Source organism: Apodemus sylvaticus, chromosome 7, assembly GCF_947179515.1.
Source record: "Apodemus sylvaticus chromosome 7, mApoSyl1.1, whole genome shotgun sequence".
Lineage (NCBI taxonomy): Eukaryota > Metazoa > Chordata > Mammalia > Rodentia > Muridae > Apodemus > Apodemus sylvaticus.
The window spans coordinates 12,536,001-12,559,595 of NC_067478.1; the positions used below are offsets into that span (position 1 = coordinate 12,536,001).

The 23,595-nt window shown below is 47.5% G+C and overlaps 1 protein-coding gene across 1 annotated transcript; it reads right to left on the minus strand.

The window, feature by feature from the left end:
* Positions 1 to 6,268: 6,268 nt before the first annotated feature.
* Positions 6,269 to 23,396, minus strand: Dclk3 (doublecortin like kinase 3). Its single transcript, XM_052189214.1, has 5 exons — positions 23,364 to 23,396; positions 17,046 to 17,149; positions 14,604 to 14,698; positions 7,916 to 9,753; positions 6,269 to 6,310 (listed from the first exon to the last, which is right to left on the minus strand). The coding sequence occupies exons 1-5, from the start codon at positions 23,394 to 23,396 to the stop codon at positions 6,269 to 6,271; spliced, it is 2,112 nt and encodes a 703-aa protein (XP_052045174.1).
* Between the last annotated feature and the right edge of the window lie 199 nt (positions 23,397 to 23,595).

Genomic DNA, 23,595 nt, shown 5'->3' on the forward strand with positions numbered 1-23,595 from the left:
AGTTAGATGTCTAGACAAACCTGCTTTATCCTGGAACCAACAAGAAAGAATCTGCCTTTGCTTTACCCAAGCTGTGACCTGTCCCTACCCTGCCACCTCCACTTCTGCTACTCCAGACACTCAGAGCTGTAAAACCTGGGAACAGTGACAAGACCCAGGAAAGGCAAAGCTCTGCATTTCAGTGATCACCTGCCCATCCTCCTCCTCCAAGCTCCTTCCTTGAACAAGACTCTACTCTCCTCCCCTCCCACTGGATAAGATGCTTCTAGAAGGCCTCTGCTTGAGCCTAATGTCTCTTCCATCACCGCCCGCTCACACCGACATCTTGGCTGAGGATACCTGGCCTGTATGCTTCCCATCTGGGTGAGCTGGTCTAATTACCACTTCTCAGCTCCTGTGGCTTCCTCCCTCCTTCCTGGGATTCAGTCAATACTATTCCATTCCCTCCAGGGGACCACATCCAGGCAGAAGAAGCAATTAACATGGATATTTCTGCAAGCTGGAAAGTCTCATAATTAAAACTTTCTTTGCAAGATCTCAGGAGTCTAAATAACCCTAAGGGTAGAAGAATTCTAATATCAGGAAATGAGATCAGTGGGACCAGATGAACTTGGCAATACAGGAGGCCTGAAATGTTTCTCTGGGGCCTAATTATCAGATGTAAATATTTCTGTTGATTAAAACATCATGATAAGTAGCTACGTTCATTAAGTGCTTTTAGCGTGCTCGGAAAATGTCTGTAAAAGCTGCACTTGCAATCCTCTGCTCAGTCAGAAGTTGGTGCTAAAATAAGCATTTCCCGGGCTTAGCAAAGATAGGTCTAATAGCCACATTCTTAAAGGAAGGAAGCATTGATTTGACAACACACGTAGGCAAGTGAAGAACACCAACTGATGGATGCTGGTCACCATGGCAACAATGGTGAATGCTGAATCTTGGAAGGCCAAACACATTTGCAACATAATTATTCTATCAACAAGCTTGGAAATGGTATTTGTCTAAGCCCAGACAACAGCCGTTGTCAAGTCCAGCAGAAGTCTCATCTTTGTCTGAAGAAAGCCAAAAGCCTGGCACTGCATAACGTTTAGACTCTAGACATGACATGCCAACCTTTACTCAGGCTGAACAAGGACAAACGTGTGTCATGAGTGTGACAGACACCTGTAAAGGACAAATGTGTGTCATGAGTGGGATAGACACCTGTAAAGGACAAACGTGTATCATGAGTGGGATAGACATCAGTTTCAACAAGATCACCTGGAGAGAGCAAGGCATTGCCTCTTACACAAAAGATGGCTCACACTTCTCTCCTCTTTCTCTCTCACCCCCTTCCCCTCTGTCCCTTCTCTCCCCATTCTCTTCCTTCCTCTCTTTCCACATGCTCATGGCTGGCTTCCCCTCTCCCTCCTTCCCCTCCCCCTCCCCCTTCCTCCCCATCTTTCTCTCCCCCTCCCCTCCCCTTCCCCTCCCCCCTCCGCCTCCTCCTCCTCCTTCTTCTTCTCCTCTCTCCTTCTCCTCTCTCTCTTTCTCTCTCTCCTCTACCTCTCCAACTCCCCTCACCATGCCCTAAATAAACTCTATTCTATAGTGTACCTTTACCTCAGGGAGAAGGGATGCCTCAGCAGGGGCCCACAAAGAGAAATCCTTCCCCCATACCATATTGTACCTCTACCAAACATATCCCTGGCTTCTTTTTCTTTTTTAAAAAACACAACAATTCTGCAGTTCTAAACATTTATGCGCCAGACACAAGAGGACCTATGTTCATAAAAGAAACACTACTACAGATAAAAATCACATATTGACCTCCATACAGTGGTAGTGCATAGCTTCAATACCTGACTTCCAGGCAGGTCATCCAGACAAAAACTAAACAGAGAAGTTGCTGGAGTTTTAAAAAGCAAATAAAAAAATAAAAACAAAACAAACAAAAATCATTTTAAGCCAAATTGACATAGCAGACACACCCACACACTTGTGCATGCATAAAGTTTATTTGGAGAGAATAAAACAGACTTTTTTCCCAAGATCAGAAAAAGTTCTAAATGCCAACTGGATCAATAGCCACAGAACAGATCATGCATTGAGCTGAAATACTATAGCTATTCACCCGCACAAGACTTGTACATACATACAAGTATACACACATATAAAAAATATACAAACATGGCAAGGAGAGAGACCATTTGGGAAGAATAGGATGGGCAGCAGCAGGAAGGGACAAGATGCTTGTGGGAGATGAATCTGCTCCTAATAGGTTGTATGTGTGTATGTAAATGATGAAAACTTTTAAAAAGAAAAATTACAGCTAATCTGTAGTTTGCCATCCCCCTTTCTCTAACACACACACACACAAACATACACATACACACTTGTGCGCCACTACCTCAAAGCACTAAAAGATCTCAGCTGTGACATTTAATTCTACAAAGATCTGCACCTGCTTAGCCTTTCAGAGACATTTGTCCTCACTGAACATATCACCTTTACAGTTTCAACTGCCCAGGGCAACTCCACAGGCTCAACCAGCCACAGAGCTCACCCCCAGCGACACACTGCTCCCTGGTCCATTCCTTGCACCGTGAGAGCAAACTGAGTCACCGACAGATTCCAGGACCTTGTCCTGGTCAGAAAATATAAGGGAAATCAACTGTTCCCAAGTGAAAATAGTCCTGCAGGACCCCTGATCTCACATGTAGAAACTATGGGCGTGGGTGGAATGCATTAGTTGGCGTGTGTAGGAAACACCCAGCTCACAGGACCTACCTGGAGCTCTCAGAAGAATCTCTCCTGCTTAAAGGGTTCAGTATAAAAAAAGGGGGGGGGGAGAACAAAGATGCTGTTGAGACTCTGGACATCAAATGGGGAAAATGGCTCCATTCAGTCCCAGAAGACAGGAACAACAAAAAGACTGAATAATGGGGCTGTAACTCAGTTTGTATCATGCCTGCCTAACACACTGAAATACCATAAACCAGGTGTGGCACATGCCTGCAACCCCAGCACGAGCAGGGTGGGGTGAGATAATCAGAGATTCAACGTCATCCTCAGGCTACACAGCAAACTTGAGGCAAGTCTGGGATATGTCAGTGAATATATTAGCCCCACAAAATTGATAATAATAATAATAATAAAGAATTTTTAAAAGCAATAGAGAAGGGATAAGAACACCAGCAAATATAAAAATTCGATTTCCACCAAGAGAGTTACTGGAGGCTAATTCAGACCATGCAGGCAGACAGCCAAATTATTCTTGCAATTCTATTAAAGTTGGCAAAAACAAGAGGACCTGAGTTAATGGCCAACATAAACCTCATTTCACCGGAAAATGAGCTTGACTCAGTCTGCCTTCAGCCTGCTTGTTCGTGGGGGGTAGTTCACAGACAGAGCTCTGCAGCCTGGAGAATTAAAGGGAGCACACTAAATTCCTGGCCCCTTTGCCCTGTCCAAAAACAAAAGAACAAAAAAACAAAAAAAAAAACAAAAAAAACAAAAACAAAAACAAAAAAAAAACATGTGACTTATTGGCATAACTGTCTCATTCACTATTGCTTTGTCTACAGCAACTAGGTTCTGAGTGGCCCTTCAGGATAAATGCCAGGGCACCACGGTCCTTTCAATATGCTGGTCTCAGTGATGTCAGCAGCGAGGAATGATGGTGTCCAACTCATGACTTTTAACTGTCCTCCATGTGGCCAAACTGTTCTCGGTTTCGTGGTAGAGTCCAAATAAAATCGTGCCTGTTTTCATGAACCTGTCCTTTCAGGGAGAGAAGGAAGAAATGGGAGGAAATGTAGAGCCATGGAAGATGGCTCAGTGGGTAAAAAAAACTCGTGTGAGCCTGATGATGTGAGGTAAATCTCTGGAAGTAATATAAAAACCTAGACTTGTGGGATCCCAGCACTCCTGCAAGAGGGTAGGAACAGAGACCTGTGTCCTAAAGCTCCTTGTAGGGCACTGAAGCAGTCACAAGAAAGACTCTCCAACAAGATAGAGGGAGAGCACCAACTCTGGAAAGTTACCCTCTGACCTCCATGTGCACCTCAAGTGTGTGCACACCTGCAGACACATACATGCACAGCCCAGTGCACACACACCATGATGATGATAAATATTTTTAATTTGAATATTGAACTGTGGTCAGGTTTGTTGTCACCATCGGGTTGCCTGTGGGTAAATCTATAGGGCATTTTCTTGATTCATGACAGAAGTAGGAGGACCTAGACTGCTGTGAGAGGAACCACTCCTGGGCGGGTAGTTCTGTGCTATGAGAAAGCAGGCTGAGAAACCGGGGAGAACAAGCAGGAAGCCACACACCCCCATGTTCTTTGTTTCAGTAATGGCTTCCAGGCTCCCACCTTGAGTTCCCACCAGTGGACTACAGCCCAGGATTTGTAAGCCAAATAAACCCTCTCCTCCCTAGTTTACTTTTAATCATGTTGGTTTATCACAGTTGGTGAGACAGTTCAGATGGGTAAAAAAGTGCTTTCCACTCGGCCTCACAGCCTGAGTTCCTTCTTCAGGACCCATGTGGCAGAAAGAGAGAGCGGATCCTATAAGTTGTCCCCACTTGAAATGTGGCATGCTCATAGTTACCAGCCACCTGCCTCCCTCAATACACAACACATAAAGATGGGATTCATTTTAAAATAATTTTTAATAATTTATTGATTCATATGTATGGTATTTTGCCTGCGAGTTTACCTGTGCACCATGTGGATGTCTGGTACCCAAGGAGGCCAGAAGAGGGCATTAGATCTCCTGGAATTGAAGGCCCAGATAATTGGAAGCCACCATGTTGGAATCAAACCCAGGTCCTCCAAAAAAACACTAGTATCCTTAAACATTGAGCCATCTCTCCAGCCCCCAATAATTTTCCTTAAAAATAAGAAATAGAATATGCCAGGTGGTGATTGGAATGTGTCAGGTGGTGATCACAGCTATGAAGAAGAAAACGGGACAGAGATACCAGATGGTGACAGTGTGAGATTTGTTGTTGTGACCAAGATTCCCAGGAATGTACTTACAAGACACGCTGGGTTTCTTACTCACTGCAATAAAAGAGAGCATACTCGGCTGGGATCTTTGTCTAACTCGGAGAACACCCAAAATCCTCAGCAGATTGGCAGAGTTGGAAGATTGAGTTGGGGAACAGTTTGAGGATGCTTTGGGTTGGGCAGGTGAGGAAGTAGGAATGGTGTCCCTGTCGAGACTGGGTTGCTCCTGCCCTGAAGAAAGCCAAGGGTGATTTTCATGCCCTGATCCTCTACCTCCCAAGTGCCGTGGCTGTGGGCATGTAGCACCTGACTATGTGACTGGGTGTCTTGTTCCCATGTGCAGGTGGGAGAATAAGGTAACAGTCTCTAACAGCTGTCATGGGGACATGTGACCACATTCACAACTTAAACAGTGCATCTTGACATTATTACAAAGAGGCTTTTTTTTCCTTGATCCACCCAAGACACAGTGGCCCTACGGGAAGCAGGCAGACACCCTGTGACAATTTTATGTTGAGCAGGAGCATGCCGTAACCAAGCTTGGAATAATGTGCTGGCTTCTGTGTGGCAGGAGCTGCTGCTTTTTCTCATGGCTATTGTAGCCTAGCCATCCAGGGCACTACTGTTAGTGTCCCACTCTTACTGAATCAGGAAATTAAGGCCAAAGAGATGGGTCGTTGAGTAAAGATCCTGGCCGGACTAACCTAGACACTTCAGTTCCATCCCTAGAAACCAAGTAAAGGTGGAAAGTGAGATCTGATCCCACAAACCTGTCCCCTGACCTCTATACAGGGTGCCATTGCATGCATGCTCCATGCCCACCCACCCCTCTCTCTCTCTCTCTCTCTCACACACACACACACACACTCACCATCTAAGGATATACTCGGTTATTTAATCATGTGCAGATGTGAGTGTACTGTCTGTGTGTGCATGTGTACATGTGTCGGATGCCTGGGGACGTTAGGAAAGGAATGCTGGATGTTCTACAGGCACCTGCAGTGATAGGCAGCTGTGAGATGCCAAACATGGGTGCCGGGTCCTAAACGCAAGTCCTCCAGCAGCAAGCACCTTTAATCACTGACCCATCTCCCTGGCACCAATACAAATTCAATTAAACTAAAAGTCAGGAAAGTATGTGTTCGTGGCTATTGCTTCTAATCAAAGCCTTCATTCTTTGAGAGGTCAAAGAGGAAGGCTCTTCAGACTCAGGGCGCTTAGAAAGTCATCAGAATCATGAGGGTCCTTCCCCCAGGGTTATGTAAAGACAGTCAATAACCGCTGCAGGAGAAGAGCCTCTCCCGTGGAGCTGCCTGCAGGTCGAGCAGAGAGCTCCAGGGATGCAGCGTGGGGGGCCACCAGCATCCACGCAGGAGCGAGCAGTGAAGCAGCTGCCTTGACTTACCCTCACTCCGCTCCCCTACGCAACTCTAATGAAACCATCGATTCACTGCTAAGCATGGTTGCCGTCATTTCTTTGCCGTCTGTGCCCTGTCCGCACTGCATTGGGCTTTGTTCCTGTCTCTCTAGGAAAAGCCATTCAACAACAAGGTCCAGAAAGGATAAGGCTTTAATCAAAAGAAAGAAACCAAGAAAACCAGGAAGCAAATTGGGGGGAGCCTGCCTTCCTGTGCTGGATAGTTTTATGTCAACTTGACACAACTAAAGTCATCCAAGAAGAGAGACCCTCGCCTCCACAGGATCAGGCTGTAGGCCAGCCTATAGGGCATTTACTTAATCAGTGATTGATGGGGAAGGGCCTATCCCATTGTGGGTGTCGCCATCCCTGGGCTGGAGGTCTTGGTTCTATAAGAAAGAAGCTGAGCAAGCCAAGAGGAGTAAGCCAAAAAGCAGCATCCCTCCATGGCCTCTGCATCAGTTCCTGTCTCCAGGTTCCTGCACTGTGTGAGTGCCTGTCCTGACTTCTTCCTATGAAGAGTGTAAGCCAAACAACCAGTTTTCTCTCCCATTTGCTCTTTATCATGGTGTTTCCTCATAGCAACAGAATCCATGACACTTCCTCACCAGCCTCCTGTGACACACACACACACACACACACACACACACACACGTCTCTCCAGCTCTGCAAGCCGGGGACTCCTTGGCATAGCATTGTGCTCAAAGAGGACACAGAAGGGTCAGGTGGTCGATGAGAGAGTCAGTAGACTCTCACTGTCTATGCCAGAGGATATGTAAATGTTCAATAAATTAAGTCACATGGTCACCATCAAAGCAATCATACTTATCTCCTAGGGAAGAGAAAATGTTTTCTGCCTTATTTAAATCAAAAGGTTCATGTTTCTGTAACAATCAAAACAAATTTATTCAGCAATTTAGGAGCTATAACCAAATTTTTAAGTACTGAAATAAGCATGTTAAAGCAGTGTAAGGGAACATTCTGGGACATAAAGGTAACACGGTGTGTCTTAGTCAGGGTTTCTAATCCTGGACAAAACATCGTGACCAACAGGGAGCAAGTTGGGGAGGAAAGGTTTATTCAAAAGGTTACACTTCCACATTGCTGTTCATCACCAAAGGAAGTCAGGACAGAAACTCACACAGGGCAGGAACTTGAAGGCAGGAGCTGACGCAGAGGCCATGGAGGGATGTTTCCTACTGGCTTGCTTCCCCTGCCTTGCTCATCTTGCTTTCTTTTAGAAAAGCCAGGACTACCAGGCCAGGGCTGGCCACACCCACGATGGGCCCTCCCACCCTTGGTCACTAATTGAGAAAATGCCTTACAGCTGGATCTCATGGAGGCATTTCCTCAAGGGAGGCTCCTTTCTCTGTGATAACCCCAGCCTGTGTCAAGTGGACACACGAAACCAGCCAGTACCCATTGAGAAGCGGTTGATATTCATTCTATCCTACATTTTTTTTTACAGACCCCTCTTGTAACAGCAAAACTTCAGACTTACCAGGAGGTTTTCCGGCTTCACGTCCCGGTGGACGATCTTCTTGTCGTGCATGTGGACGAGGGCCTTACACAAGTCTGTGATCATAACTGCGGCGTCAGGCTCTGGAAATTTCACGTTTTCAATGATGGCATCGAAAAGGTCCCCTCCCTGCACATACTCCATGATCAGGTAGATCTCTGCCTCCGCCTCATAGACCTCATGTAGTTTCACTATGTTGGGATGAAAGAGACTCTGGATAATTAAAATCTCGCTGTCGACGATGTCCTCCCTACCCTTCAGCTGGGACTTGTCAATAATTTTCATGGCGTAAGCCTGCTTGGTCTCTCGGTGCCTGCATTCCTTCACGGTGGCAAAGTTCCCGTCCCCAATGACCCGACCTATGTCGTAGTGCTTCTCCACATCCGCGGAGATGATGCCCGTGGGCCTCAGCTTCCGCCCACTGCCTCGCTCTGGCCTCTTCTCTTCCAGCTTCGTCTTCGACTCCTTTTCTAGCGCCTTCCGCCCTCCTAAGCCACCTGGCTTCTTCTCGTGCTCCGCTTCCTTCCCCTCCCTTCGGGATCTGGGGAGCTGAGGGGGTTCAGCCTGCTGCTCTCTCAGGAGCCAGGAGGGATGCTTGTTCCTGCATGGGTGCCGGGCGCCTCTCCTCATGTCCGCCGGCCCCTCCTCTGCAGCTGGCGGGCCTTCCACGAGGTCCTTCTGGGCCTTGGCTGAACCCTGGGGATGACTTTCCTGACCTTCTGAGCCTCTGATCTCTTTCTTGTCTGAGTTGCTGTTGGGCCTCCTCAGTTCCTGAGGGGGATCCCTGGGGCTGCCCCGATGGCTGTCCCCCTTCCACCCGTCCTCTTCGTCTGCAGATTTTGCCTCAGACGCCCTCCTGCAGCTCTTGGTCCTCACCATCTTCTCGGAATCCCTCTTCTGACCCCTCCCCAGGTCCAGCTCACTGGTTCCCAGGGAGCCCTGCTCCCTCTGCAGGCCCAACTGCAGCTCCCTCTCTCTCTTACACTTCTCACACCTGACGATCTCCCCGGAGCTCTTCTCAATCTCCACCCCCAGGTGCTTCTCTCCACTGGCCTGAGTCTCCTCCTGAGCGGCTTCCCTCGGCGGAGGCAGGCCACCAGGTTCTGACTCCTGTTTCCCTCTTACCCACTTCTGGGCCCTCGCCTTGTCTTCCGGGGAAAGCTCTGTGGAAGTCTTGCCCTGATGCCTAGAGACTGCTTTGCTCCCCATTACCTCACTGTAGCCTCCCGCCTCCCCACATCGGTGACTTCCTTTCAGAAGCTTGCTGGGAAGTCTGCTCCTCAGCCTTGGGGAGGGGGCTCTACTGTGAGGGGCCAGGGCAAGAGCCCGGTTCTTAGGATACAGCTCCTCCATAGCCAACTGGATATTCTTCAGTGTCAGCGGCTCTTTGCCCATGGCTATGAAAGCATCACCCTCCCGGAAGAAGTCAGACACACTCTTGACCTCCCTGCCCTTGAGGGTAAACAGCTTCCGCACTCGGTCATTCTTCCACCGCGGGAAGCCCAAGGCTTCGGAGATGTCCGATAGGAGCTGCTCGAAAGTCTGCACTGACCGCCTGTTGAGGAGCAGGGTGGCCTTGCGGAGGGGCTGCCCCCCCAGCTTCACCACCGTCACCACCCTGGGCTTCAGTGGGCTGTGCTCAGCGCGCACTGTGTGGAGGCTACTCTGAGGGCTGAACAGGGGCATGACGGCACCACGTGACCCCAGAACTGGCTTCTCCAGAGGTCCGCGTCCCGCAGGCAGCCAGGAGCCTGGCAGCTTTCTCTCAGAGATCTTCGAGCTCAAGCATTTTAGAGAATGGTCACATGGGCCTCGGTGGCCTGCAACAGGAAAAAGACAAAGAAAGTTAGTCGAGGTGGGTTTAGAGAATCCTTTGGACCTCTGGATTGACTGAAGGAGGCACTGAAGGTATAACTCCGTCACAGAACAGCTGGCCAGCACACAAGAAGACAAGGGTTTCATTTCCCAGCCACAATAAACAAACAAACAAACAAGTTGATAGGTAATAGATAGATAGATAGATAGATAGATAGATAGATAGATAGATAGAATGATAGATAGATAGATAGATAGATAGATAGATAGATAGATAGATATTCATTCTATGGTCACTGTTTAAGTATGTGAAATGACAGAGCCTTTAAGCTTTATGTCTTAGCTTCAGTCTCTTCTGTGGGAGTCCAGAGTAGAACCAATTGAAGGCCGAGGTGGCTCTTTTGGAGAAGCCTCCCTTGAGCCAGGCCACATCTGGGAAACCTAGAGTCAGGGCCTGGCCCACTGAATACAAGTTAAAGCCCCAAACTCTCTGCCTCAGATGCAACATGAAAGTAAACATTTCAGAACTTTCCCATCTTTTTACACAGCTAGATTTTCATCTCCTATAAGGGAAGCTATATGAGGAGATGGTGTGATGGTAGCAGTTGAGGCAGACCAGGATTTCTGTCCTGGAGTGACCCTCTAACTATTTCTATAGACTCGGACAAAGGGTTTGTGCTTCCTTTTTTTTTTTTTTAAATCTACAATAGGAAGGTAACATTTCCATCCCTGTTTCATAGAGTAAATAGAAAAGTGGTCACAGTTCATTTAACAAAATACTTACCCTATAATCTTAGTAGCAGCTTCTGTGTTATCATTTCATTCAGTTAAGGTACAAGTGTATATGCACAGCTCTGCCTGGCGTATATACACTGCTGGGCCAATGTCGGGGTCGGGGAGGGGTGCTAAGGCTCTAATTGAAAGTTTGCATAAATGGTTGGTATAAAGATGTTGAGGATTTTAATCCAAGTAGAGAAACCTCATCTCTAGAAGATGTTTTTTTCCTCTCCTTATTTAAAATAAGGTTCATCTCAGTGTTACAATATGTGTTTAATAGTTATAATGTACATGTGCCTAATGGTGGCAGCCCTGAGAACTATATAAAGGCTGCCAGATGGGCCGCACCCGGTCTTTCTCTCTCTCCTTGTGCAGGGTGACCCCCACATGTTGGAACAATAAATTCCTCTTGCTGTTTGCATTGGAAAAAATAGTTATACTATACAACTCCCTGGATTCTATCTCAGCACCAAAAAGAAGAAAGAAAGAAAGAAAGAAAGAAAGAAAGAAAGAAAGAAAGAAAGAAAGAAAGAAAGAAAGAAAGAAAGAGGGAGGGAGGGAGGGAAGGAGGGAGGGAGGGAGGGAGAGCTAGGTAGGGTAGGTATGGTCACACAAGCTTGTAACCCCTGCACTGGGGATATTGCCATGAATCTGAGGCTAGCGCCCAGACTATACAATAGGTTCCAGGCTATCAAGCTACAAAATGAGATTTTGTCTCAAATAAACACACCAGGCACAACAGCACAAGCCTTTATTTACTCATAACACTCAGGAGTCAGAGGCAGGTGGATTTCTGTGAGTTTAAAGTCAGCCTGGTCTTCTAGTGAGCTCCAGGCCTGCTGAGGGATAAATAGTGAGACCTATATCAAGAAGAAAAAAGAAGGATAGTTACAGAGATGTAGAGAGACTGTCAGTGGTTAAGAGCAATGGCTGGCCTTCCAAAAGACTCTAAAGACTCTGGGTGCTTGATTCCCAGCATGCCCATAGCAGCTCACAAACATATTGTTCCAGAGGATCCAACAGCTATCCTGGCCTTCTCCACCATCAGGCATACACGCACACATGGTACACATATTCTATGCAGTAAAACACCCATACTCATAATGTAAAATAATAATATTCACTTTAAAAGGTTATAAGCAGGAGTCAGGAGAGATGTTCTGGTGGTTAAGAGCACAAACTGGTCTTGCAGAGGACCAGCACCCATGCCAAGCACTTTGTAACCACCTGGGACTCCAGGGCCTTCTTCTAAGCTCTGAGGTACTGAACTCACACATGCACAACAACCCCCTACACACACACACACACACACACACACACATTTTAAAATAAGGCAAAAATATTTCTTAAGTAACTATATTCTTTAAAAATTCTAAGTGATTGCCTCAAAGTGTATTTGAATCAGCTACAGCAGAAGCCCCACTTGTGCAAGGATGGACAGCTTGGCCCTCGTGGCCACACAGAATGTGTTTTGTTTTTTAATTATAACATACAATCTGTTCTGAGACAATTTCTAGGCACGTTGTCGATCAGATGACAAAGTCGTAGCTAGTGTTGAGCTTCCCACATGCCGTGCGTTTATGAGCTTGACAATCACAGTTACAGTTAAGGGATTATTTATTGGACATCTGTTATACCTTCTCACAATCACCCTGCCCCAGTTGTAGGCAGCAGGAACACTAAACTGCGTGCATCACAGACCTGAGGAAGGTTATGAGGGAAGGTGGCTATGAAATACACACATATATGTGAAGGAAGAGTGAAGAGGAAAAGAAAATAAGGATCCTCATATGTGGTAGGACCTTGATTCAAACTTATCAAACCCTTGATTTCGAAGTCAAAGTATAGGAACAGAGACCAGTATCTCAGCCAATATCCCAGACAGGGGCTTTCCCAAGTGAGGGTTGAGAAAGGATAGGGGAGCCAAAAGGATCAAATATTGGCTGGGGCCAGAGACCACCCCCAAGAAAAGTTAAGAGATAAATCAGATGCAAATCAAAAGAAAGAGCATCAAAAACAATTGAAGGACAGGAGTTGAGTTGAGCCTTTAGCACTTAGTGGGGTTGAGTCCCCGAGTAAGGGCTCAGGACCCTGCCATGGAGTTGGAAAGATTGTCCATGTGGCCCTGAGGTTACTACAAATAACTGCAAAACCCAAGGTGGAGCAGAAATTCCAGTTATTTGAAGAAGTGGTTGGTCTCTACATGACAATATCAAACCAAGGGATGATACACTTGGGGGAGAGCAGGAAGTGGGGAAATTGCAAGCTCTATGGCAGCTGCAGCCGGGAGAAGCTAAATTCCTAGCCCTGCCTTCAAAAGCCATGGACTTTGGAAGGGCAGCATCCTCTGATGCAAGTCGGAAGAAAGAAGAGTCCTGACACCCAGGCAAAGAAACAACAAATGCATTGGTGGCAGTGGATATTCGGTATGGAAAGAGGCCTGGGAAGGCCTCAGAGAGAGGTCTTAGGTGGTGCATCAAGGTGGTGTAAAGCAGTGCTCATGTAACAGGACCAACGCTGGATGCCCTCCACACTGGAGAACAACTCTAGGAGATGTGCGCCATGATGGGACCTGCAACTTCATGAGCACAGACATTAAAGGGCCATGCTATGGATCTTCTGATGGGCAGCTTGACCCCAAGGTACCCAGACCCGGTAGTTATGCTGAGACATTTTCAGAAGACTCTGCCCAAAGCTTTCATGGATCCCTGGAAGTTAGGAGAACAAGTGGATGGTACTGTTATCTCTGAACCAAGGAGACAGCCCAGGACACAGTCAAGTGGGAGGGACAGACAGCAGTTCAGTTTCCACCACAGAGCATCTTTTATGCTAAGTCAACTACCTAGACACCCAGATCACTGGAAGCTCCACAGTTTGAAAGAAGACAGAGAGCTCAGTCCTCTATCCTCCAAGCAACAATGGCCCCACAGAGGTCTAGGTACATCAAGGACTGAGGGAACCCCAGGAAAAATGCTGTGTTATTGTATTTGTTGCTTTTCTAGTAACTGTGATAAGACACTTGGCAGAAGCAACTTAAGGGAGGAAAGGTTTATTTGGGCTCAAGGAACACAGTCCACTGTGGTGGAGAAAGCCGCAGAAACAGGAGGGTGAGGAGCTGGTTACTTTCTATTCATCCATTCATCGTCAGAAAACAGAGAGATGAGAGGCTGGTATTTCAGTTTGCTATTTTTGTTCAGCCCAGGAATGCAGCCCATGGAACAGTGCCACCCTCCATTACAGTGACTGTCCCATCTCAGGGATCCTGACCTGGACACTTCCTCGCGAACACGCTCATAGATTTGTCTCCTAGGTGATTCTAGACCCTGCTAAGTTGACAATCAAGATCAACAGCTGCATGCTTTTTGCCACAAACAACAGCTGTTTTGAGTGCCAGGTATTGTCATTGATGGAGCCACTGAATGGATTGAAATGGGTGGGGAAAAAACTTGTGATCACAGACATCCATCTTCCACGGGGGAAACCACCCAGAAAATCATGTAACGGACAACCAGGCAAGAGTGGTCCATTTGCTCAGAGTTTGAGAAAACTTCACCTCACAGCTGTAGCATTCATTGAATGCAGAGCCAGGAGGCCGTCATTAAATCCTTAGTCTCAATTAGCTGTGTGCATGCAGGGACATCCTAGGAGCCTTCTGAGTTTCTGTTTCTCTACCCACCTGTCACTTTGTCATTTTGGAAGAGAAAAGTTTGCTGAGGAAATCCCTCCAGCAGAATGACCCACAGGCACATCTGCCGGCATTCTCTTGATTGTTGACCAACGTGGGAGGACCCACTGTGGACCGTGCCACCCCTTGCAGATGGGCCTCGGATGCATAAGACAAAGAGCTGATCATGAGCCGGAAAGCAAGCCAGTTGACAGCGTTCTTCCATGGTCTCCGCCTCTGCTCCTGTTTGAATTCCTCACCCGACTTCCCTCAAAGATAGACTGTGATTCAGGATAGGTAAGCCAAAGAAACCCTTTCCTCCCCAAGTTGCTTTTGGTCATGGTGTGTATCACGGCAATAGAAATTAACACACTGTCAGTCATAATGTCTCATTCATACTGAGGGAGCTGGCACCTTGCTCAGCCTGGATGGGTTCTTCAGCGATGCTGGGTTTTCCACAATCTGAAAGAAAATGTGCCCTGCAAGATTTGTCTTCCCCCAGATTCCATCTTGAGATCAAGGAGAAGAGATGCTGAGTATGGTCAACAGGATAAGTTTGTTGTTCATGCAGTAACTGAAACAGAGACACTCCAACAAGCTAATCATACAAACCTTCTGGAAAGGCAGCCTACCTGCTTGCTGGTCCTAGGATGCTCCGATTTCAGTGTGACCTACAGTGCCCAGTGACTAAGCCAACTTGCCATGACATTGTAGCCTGGGATTGGTTTGACTTCAAGACTCCAGGTCTATTACCCACTGCTGCAACTGAGTTCATATGACCAGAATCCATGGTGACCAACTCTGGGAATCACACTAACCCAGTTCCCTCTTCAAGTATTTATTACTACTTCTTGATAGTTAGAAGACCAAGCTAGGCAGTGATGGCACATGCCTTTAATCCCAGCACTTGGGAGGCAGAAGCAGGTGAATTTCTGAGTTCAAGGCCAGCCTGGTCTCCAGAGTGAGTTCTAGGACAGCCAGGGCTATACAGAGAAACCCTATCTATAAATAAATAAATGAATAAATAAATAAATAAATAAGTTAGAAGACTAGCTGCCAATCAAGACAAAATAACAAGAGCCTATTCTTTTGTCTTGTCTTCTTTTATTTATCACAAGGAGAGTTTACCTTTCCCTGGTTATTTTTAATCATAATTCATGTATCTAATTTCAAACAAATGAAAGCAAGCCGTGTGTCTGCTCAGCCTTCCAAGACACTATAATAAATCACTCGCTAGAAAAAGAAAGAATCAGGGCTAGAAAGATGGCTCGGTGGTTAAGAGCACTGGCTGCCCTTGCAAAAGACCCAGATTTGATTCCCAGCACCCATATGGTGACTCACAACCATCGATAACATAGAACAAACATGGGGCTAAACCATCTCCTCCAACACCAGACACCTACAGGGTGCACAGACATACCAGCAAGCAAGAAAACCATACACACAAAATATTAATTTTTTTATTAAGGAAGAGGAGAATTACAACCAGTTGCTACAGGACACAAGCAATGCCTGATTGTTTCTGAAGCCTTTAGAAACTGAAGCCCTTTAGGGGGTGGGGGGAATGAAAATTGGTGTCTTAAAACATCCTGTAACATCTGATACAGAATAAATAAATAAAAATTTAAAATGTACTGCAGCTAACACAGCCTCGTTAACTCCATCTCCCTAACAGGGAAATTCCCCCTTGAAATATTTTCAGTGTTAGCAGCCTCTCAGGTCCTGGTGATTTCCCTGGATTAATCGTGGTTGCCTCCAGATTCAGCGCTGAGACTGACCACTCAGGAGGCAGGGTTGGAGCCGGACTGGGGGACATTTCCCTTTTGACTGAATTGTTTGTTCTGGGCTTTTTCCAGGTGCCATTTGGGAGCAAACACATTCTGCTCACTTGAGGCTGTGAGACCAGAGAAACATCTGTGCAGTCCCTACTTGATAATGCAAGCACCCCAAGGAGAGTTTTCTAAATGAATTAAAAACTGGGAACATGGCAGATCTGCTGCCGTTCTGAACAGTGGAAGCCAGCCGGCGTTCACATAATGGAAGCTGGAGGTATCGACAAGGAAGGAAGCCAAGTCCTTGTTGCTTTACACGTCATCACAGGTGATAGATACATCAAGCTCTTCTGGACGCTGTCACCTCAGTTTCACCACCACTGTGACATTGACTGAGACACCCAAAGGAAGATTACATTTGTTTGTCTGCTCTTATCTTAGAAGGACCTCTGTTTTGCGCTGGTTTTATCTGCTGACCTGGTCACCATTTCCATAGGTGCCTCCAGGCACGGCAGCACCTCACTGTCTCTGTGAGCAGCACCTGCCAGTCCTTAGCCCATTCTGCCTGACCGCTGGCAGATACGTCTTCCTAAGCTGTTCATGACAGGCGTGGTAGAACTAGTGAGACTCCTGTATTGCCTCCAGGACCTTCTTTAAGGACAGGATCTCTGTTCCATCTTTGGCCCTGCACATCTTACAGGCACGGCACATTTTGGGCCGAAGCTTTTGTGTCTGGGATTCTGTGCTTGTCTCCCCACCTGGAGTCCTGCCTGGCTACAGGAAGCAGCCACTTCGGGATCCATATCCCCAGTGCTAGGAGTCTCAACTGGAGCCACCAGCACAGATGGCAAGGGGAGGGGGAGGGAGAGGGGGGTGAAGAGCCAACCCTAAAAGGAAAACAAACAAACAAACAAACAAACAAACAAAAAGGACTGACAGGCAGGCTCCGAACTCTCCCCTTCTGTACCTGCCACCTCCTTGAGCGCCTCTGTTAATGGTTAAGCCAGCGGCTTGCTGGTTAATTTCCAATTTCCTGCATTGTGTAGTGCAGGCCTTCGGGAATGTCAGAGTCCACAGGAATCACCTGAGGTTTGTTAAACATACACGGGTGTCCAGACAGTCTTCTGGGGGCTGGGCCCCAGGATTTGCATTTCTCATAATCGATGTTCTTGGTCCCGGTCCCACAATCTGAGAAGCAAAGGCAAAAGCCAGGGTCTCCTGGGAGTGCGGCTTGTCTGCAAGTGTTTAATTTTATAGTGAGGAACAGAAACATGGCGCCAAGAACAGTGGTGAGGGGCGTCCATGATTCCCTTCCTCTGGGAACAGCGGGCAGGCGCAGACCTGAGTGTACACCTCTATTGGCACCAGCGGCCAGAAGAGCAAGAGAGCTAGCTAGGGAATGGCAGGGAAGGCGCGACTACTGCACACAAGCCTCTGCGAATCTGGGAGAAGAGGGCCAGCCAAATGCCCAAAAAGGGAACAGAAATTGGGATGTTCCTAAGCTGGAAGAGTGCTTCCCTAGCATTCGCGAAGCCCTGGGTTCTACACCAACAGCGCATAAGACGGAGGAGGCAGGGGGCTGCACATCTGTAAAACCAGCATTTGAGAAACGGGGGGCTGGAGAGTGAAAAGCTTAGAGCAGTTCACTCTAAGGGAAGGGAGTGGGGCTACATTTCCGAAGCCTGCGTGACCTCTGGGCCCCAGGTGACCAGGTATAAACCAGAAGAACCACCCCGCCTGCCAGTCTGCCCTGCTCAGGCTCAGCAGAAGCCTCTGAGATGGAGACAGCACGAGGACAACAGAGGGAGGGCATAGAGGTTGCCTAGCAACTGGGGGAAGAGGGGAAGCCACATTATACCTAAGCGACCCGATGCTCTATGGACTTAGGTTGTAGGTAGAGGCCCTGCCTGCGCTCTAGAGCACCCGGTACCCAGTACCCTGAGCATTAATATTAACACAGCCCCACTTGCTCCCAGGCTGGCTGTAATGGTGATGCTTCTCTCTGGCTCCCTTGCCTCCAGATGGGCATTCCAGGCCCTGCCTGGCATGTAACTCCCCAGCTCCTCTTCCCTCTCATTGGTTCTGAAGTGCCCTGGACTCTTGTCTTGAACAGACCTGTCGCCAGCGTTTCATGCCAATCCACCCTGCCCTCACATGGTCTTTCTCGAGGACACTTGAGGAGGCTGGCCTGCTTTGAGCCTCCAGGAGCTCTCCCTGGGGACAGCTGGCCTTTCCTTCCTGGCCCTGGGTTTAATGTTTCTTCCCAGTTCGCCTACCCCAAGGCTCTGCCACCCACTCGGTGAAATCACAGAAGGCTGCAGTTTCCAGGCCCAGCTACTGCCTCTTATAACATGAATTGTTGAGCCCAACTCTAGCAGAGGGAGGTCTCAGCAGTTTTGCCTTGGGCTGAGTGCTAGGTAACAGGGTCTCTTTGATGGGTCTTGTCGGAAGCCCTCACCCGGACTTCTGCCCACTCCTCCAGCCACCCACGTGCTAAGATATCACCATGGATTTGTCCCAGCTAATGAGGCCAGATTCCCCAGCCACTGGCCAGTGTCATACACCACTTCAGACACACCAAGCCAAATGGAACTTTAGCGCACTTCTTCCATAGGGCTTAAAGCAAGACAGACATGCCCCCACAGAGTCCTGTGTTTAAACAATTTAGTCTCCAAAGTTGCAGAACCTCTGGAAGGTGGATCTCTGAGAGACTCTCTCCTCTCCTCTCCTCTCCTCTCCTCTCCTCTCCTCTCCTCCCTCTCCTCTCCTCTCCTCTCCTCTTCTTTTCTCTCTCTCTCTCTCTCTCTCTCTCTCTCTCTCTCTCTCTCTCTCTCTCTCTCTCTCTCTCTCCCCTCTCTCCCCTCTCTCCCCTGTCTCTCTCCTCTCTCTCTTTTTCTCTCTCTCTTTCTCCCCCTCTCCCCCTCTCTCTCCCCTGTCTCTCCCCTCTCTCCCCTGTCTCTCCTCTTCTCTCTCTCTCCCCGCTCTCTCTCTCTCTCTTCTTTCTGTTCCACTGAGATGTAAGCAGGGAACTGCCACATGCTCCTGTCGCCAGGGAGTCACCTGCTACCAGGCTCTCTCTGCCACAATGGATGGTATCTGCTCAAGCAGTGCCAGCGTAAACGTTTGCTTCCGGAAGTTGCTTCTTGTCAGATGTTTTATGACATCAACAGAGAAGTAACAAATGCATTCCCTGTAGGTGAGGCTAGAGAGAGTAGGAGCAAGGCTAACTCCCAGGGCTGGGCTGGGGGCTGCTGGGCTGTTGGCTTCATGACGAGCACCTGCCTAGCATGACTGTGACTGTGGAGTCCACAGCATCACATTTTCTGAGCATGAACTCCCGTGTCTTCCTTTGCTCATTTCTGTATCTCCACTGTTCTGTTTGGACGGAGTTAGATGGATGTAAAGACACCTGAACCATCTGTCAGCATCTGCAGCTGTGATTCCCATTTGTCCTGCATGTGTCTGGACAGGTGAGAGTCCAGACACTCACTGTCTGGGACAGAAGAGTGGTACAGCCTGCAGATTCTTTAAACGGTCATTATAAAAGTTGAGTGTGGTGGTATGCACCTGTACTCACAGTACGCAGGAGATTGGAGCCGGAGGATTGCCAGGAGTTAAAAGCCATTCTGACTTTCTAAGTTCAAAAACTTGTTCTCCCCTCCCCCAAAAAAGTAATTCTAAGTTTTAAGTGGTATTGATTTCTTAGTAAGACCACTTCTTTGAGCCCCAAATAACTAAATAGTGAGTAATTAAAATGATTTTCAGAAAGGTGTTTCAAAAATATACAGTTTTAGGGGGATGGCAAGATGGTTCAGTGGTTAGGACATTTGATAGACTTGGAAAGGAGCAGAGTTCAGATTCAAGCACCCAATCTGCTGCTCACAAATAAGTAAATTCCAGTTCCAGGGGATCCAATGCTCTCTTCTGGCCTCCACCTACAGAGGCTTCCACTTGTGTGCGTGTGTGCGCGCGCGCATGCACACACACACACACACACACACACACACGCACATGCACACACACACAGACACACACACAGACACACACACAGACACACACACACACGCACACACACACACACACACACGCACATGCACACCCACACAGACACACACACAGACACACACACACACACACACGCACACACATACATGCACACACACACACAGACACACACACAGACACACACACACACATACATGCACACACACACACACAGACACACACAAACAGACACACACACATGCACACGCACACATACACACACACAGACACACACACCACACATACACACACACACACACACACACACACACACACACGCACATGCACACACACAGACACACACACAGACACACACAGACACACACACAGACACGCACACATACACACACGCACACATACATACACACACACACACATAGACACACACACAGACATACACGCACACACACACATGCACACACACACATGCACACACACAGACACACACACACGCACACACAGACACACACACACACACACATTATTTAAAAATAAATATTTTTAAAATGTGGATATTACTCATATTCATGAGAAATAAATACGGGACATAGTGGGGTTGACTATAAGATAAGTAACAGGGAAATATTTTGAATGATTTTGTGCTCATAAATAATATAAATGAAACACATTAATTCCAGTGAAGACAAATATTGTCTGGCTTCCCTGTGCTGTTATCTGAGTCTTCGGTACACCTGACTGACAAGACACTTCTCATAAATATTCATCAGCAGGGTGGCTGATGTGATCTACTTGACTTTCCGATAAAAACTCTCAAGAACAGCTTGCGTTGAAACAGAAATCCTTTGTAAACAAAAGTAAAGTCGCAAATCCAATCTCAAGAGGACCGCGCCAAGTGCAAAGGCTGTCTGACTACAAATATCTGTATATGAAAACATCTATTGATAGACAAGCAGCCATTAATAAATATACAACTATATATACAGACAATGAACACTCAGCAATAACCACATAGGTCAGCCACTAGGCATCAAGACAGTTTTTCCTGGCTCCTGAGTTCTTTTGCACATTTAGTTTGTCCTTTGTAACCACAACATAAAGCAAACATTTAGGGTCTGCAGAAAAAACAGAACAGACACCAGACCCAGCAGTGGGCATCAACACCTAGCAAGACAGCCTTGCCCTAGTTGTGAAGCCAGCTGGCATCCCACTGGGCAAAATACAGTCACACTGTGTTCCCAGAGCTTGTAATAACAGGTGAGCTTCCCCCGATGTCCCTGCAGACAGTGATCTAAAAAAGAAACTCTCTAAAGCGAACAAAGAGTCCAAACAAAGAAGAATATTGGCATAGAGCAGATTAAGGTGCAACCACTTCTTCCATCTCCGGACTCAGACTGGGTTTTGATTTTCTTCTAAATTGAAGTAGGAAAGGTGTGGTTGGAAAGCCACCACAGGTGTCCTCAGAGCTCTGGGAACCGTACCAGTACCCACTCAAAGAAGCAGAGGCCAGGATATCATCAAAGTTCCTGGCTGAGTCCAGCGTCCTCCCTTTGTGGTGCCTTCCACACCCTATAAATATGGTAGCAAGGTGCCAACCATAAGTTCTGTGGTGTGCAGGAGACACTCAGCACACTGTGACCACAATGTAACTGGGGCAGGCTGGCTTCCCTGTAAGAGCAGCTCCCCACAGAGCCCACCCCACTTTCTTAATGCATCAAACATAGACACCCTCAGAACCTCCAGTTGCCCCTGGCAGCTCCTGGCTTCCCTGGGGAGTGAAGGGTACGTTTTTTTAGGGAGAGACCATGCAATACTGTCTCCTTGCAGAAATGTGGCTTGCAGCAGTGGAGTCTGCTAAGTAAATGGATTTGCTTGGGAAGATTCCAGGCATATCAAGCTATTGCCATGGCTGAGGTAGACTGGCAGCAAATGGGAGTTATGTGAGAGAAGCTGTAAGTGGTATTGATGAAAACAACCTGTCACGTGCTGGGCAAACGTGTCAACTGTATACATGGGATTTTCTCTTTTTGTCCCACTGTTCTCCCTTCCTTCATTTTTTCCTCTCCCTCCTCCTTCTTCTGAGGCAGGGTCCTGGCTATCCTGCAACTTGCTATGTACACCAGATAGATTGGCCTCAAACCCAGAAAGATCTGCCTCCCAAGTGCTAGGGTTAAAGATGTGTATTGTCGGATATTTGCTCACACTGTGAACCCTGAAATTGTGTTATTTACTGAAAATACCTGTTTCTTGTTGTGGTGTGGCTTAGCCTTAGCACACACCTTTAATCCCTCTGGCTGGAATACAGACAGGCCCTTAGTGCACACCTTTAGCCCCAAACAAGGAAGGTAAAGTTAGTTTGTAGAAGGAAGCACTCATGTTTGAAAGTGATGTTTAATTGAGTGGCAGACGAAGTGATGAATCAGAGAAAGATTTGACAGAATAGAATATGCCCAAGTCTCATGAGAAGAGAGAGGAAAGGGAAGTTACTCAAGGGGCAGTGCAGATGAAGAGGCAGTTTTACCAGGAGAGTTTTACAGAGACAGACTGAAGAGAGAACAAGCTAGACACAGGTGAAGATAGAACATGCCAGAGAATGGGAAGGAGCCAGAGGATTAGAACAGATCGCCAATGTTAGTATGAGACCAAGCAGAGCAATTTGGTCAGAAGCTCAAAGAAGCCAGTTTGAACCAGTCAGTGTGGAGAGAAGTTTGGGCCAGAACAACTGAATTGAACCAGCCAACCATAGTTCAGAAAGAAAAAAGGGGCAGGGGAGGGTGAGCATTTTCAGCAACAAGTCTCAGAGGCTGAAGACATTCTAGGCCTAGATAAGCGTATATGGAGGCTAGAAGCCTCCAGGACTAGACCTAACCTAGACTGAGATGGTAAGCCTCCAAGACAATTACCACAGGAGAATAAAAGTTACTCTTGCAGGTGTGGGCCTTCACGCACAGCTATTCTGCCCTCCCTGTGGTATCTAAAGCTACCCAGTCAGCTTCCTACAGGTCCAACACAGCATGCCTCTGGCCAGTGCCAGGGCCCCCCACGTCCAGCAGGCAGCTGTTTCTAACCACTGCTCTTGCTGCTTTGGCCCCGGGGACCCATCCATGCCCAGATCTCCCATGTGTTATCTTCTGCTGCCTAAACTTTCTCCCTTCCCCCCATGGTTCCCACATGAGTACTCTGCATTTACATCATTACCATTGATGACTGACAGAAAGGCAGGCAGCGGCCCCAAGTGAGCACTCCAAGGCATCAGGCTGGTACTGGAGTCCTCCAGAGATTCTCACTGAGATGTCCACCCTCACACCCACGTGTGCCCGTCTAGAAATGCACGTATAAACACATAAGTGACTGGTCCTCCAGAGTCATGGGAGTCTATCCAGTGGTTTCCCTCACTCACCTTTGCACTGCTCACATCTGCCACAAACCCCATGTCCCACTCTGAGGCATCTGCTGAGGACACAATCCTCCACCCATCACCAACCCTCTGTACAATCCCAATCAAGGAATTAATGACACGCTTTGACCTCTGTCTGAGACCCTCCAGCTCTAACACTACAGCTACTATGATGTATGTTGCTGTGTCTAACATGGTGGCACATAGTAGATTCTCAATAAACACATGTAAATGG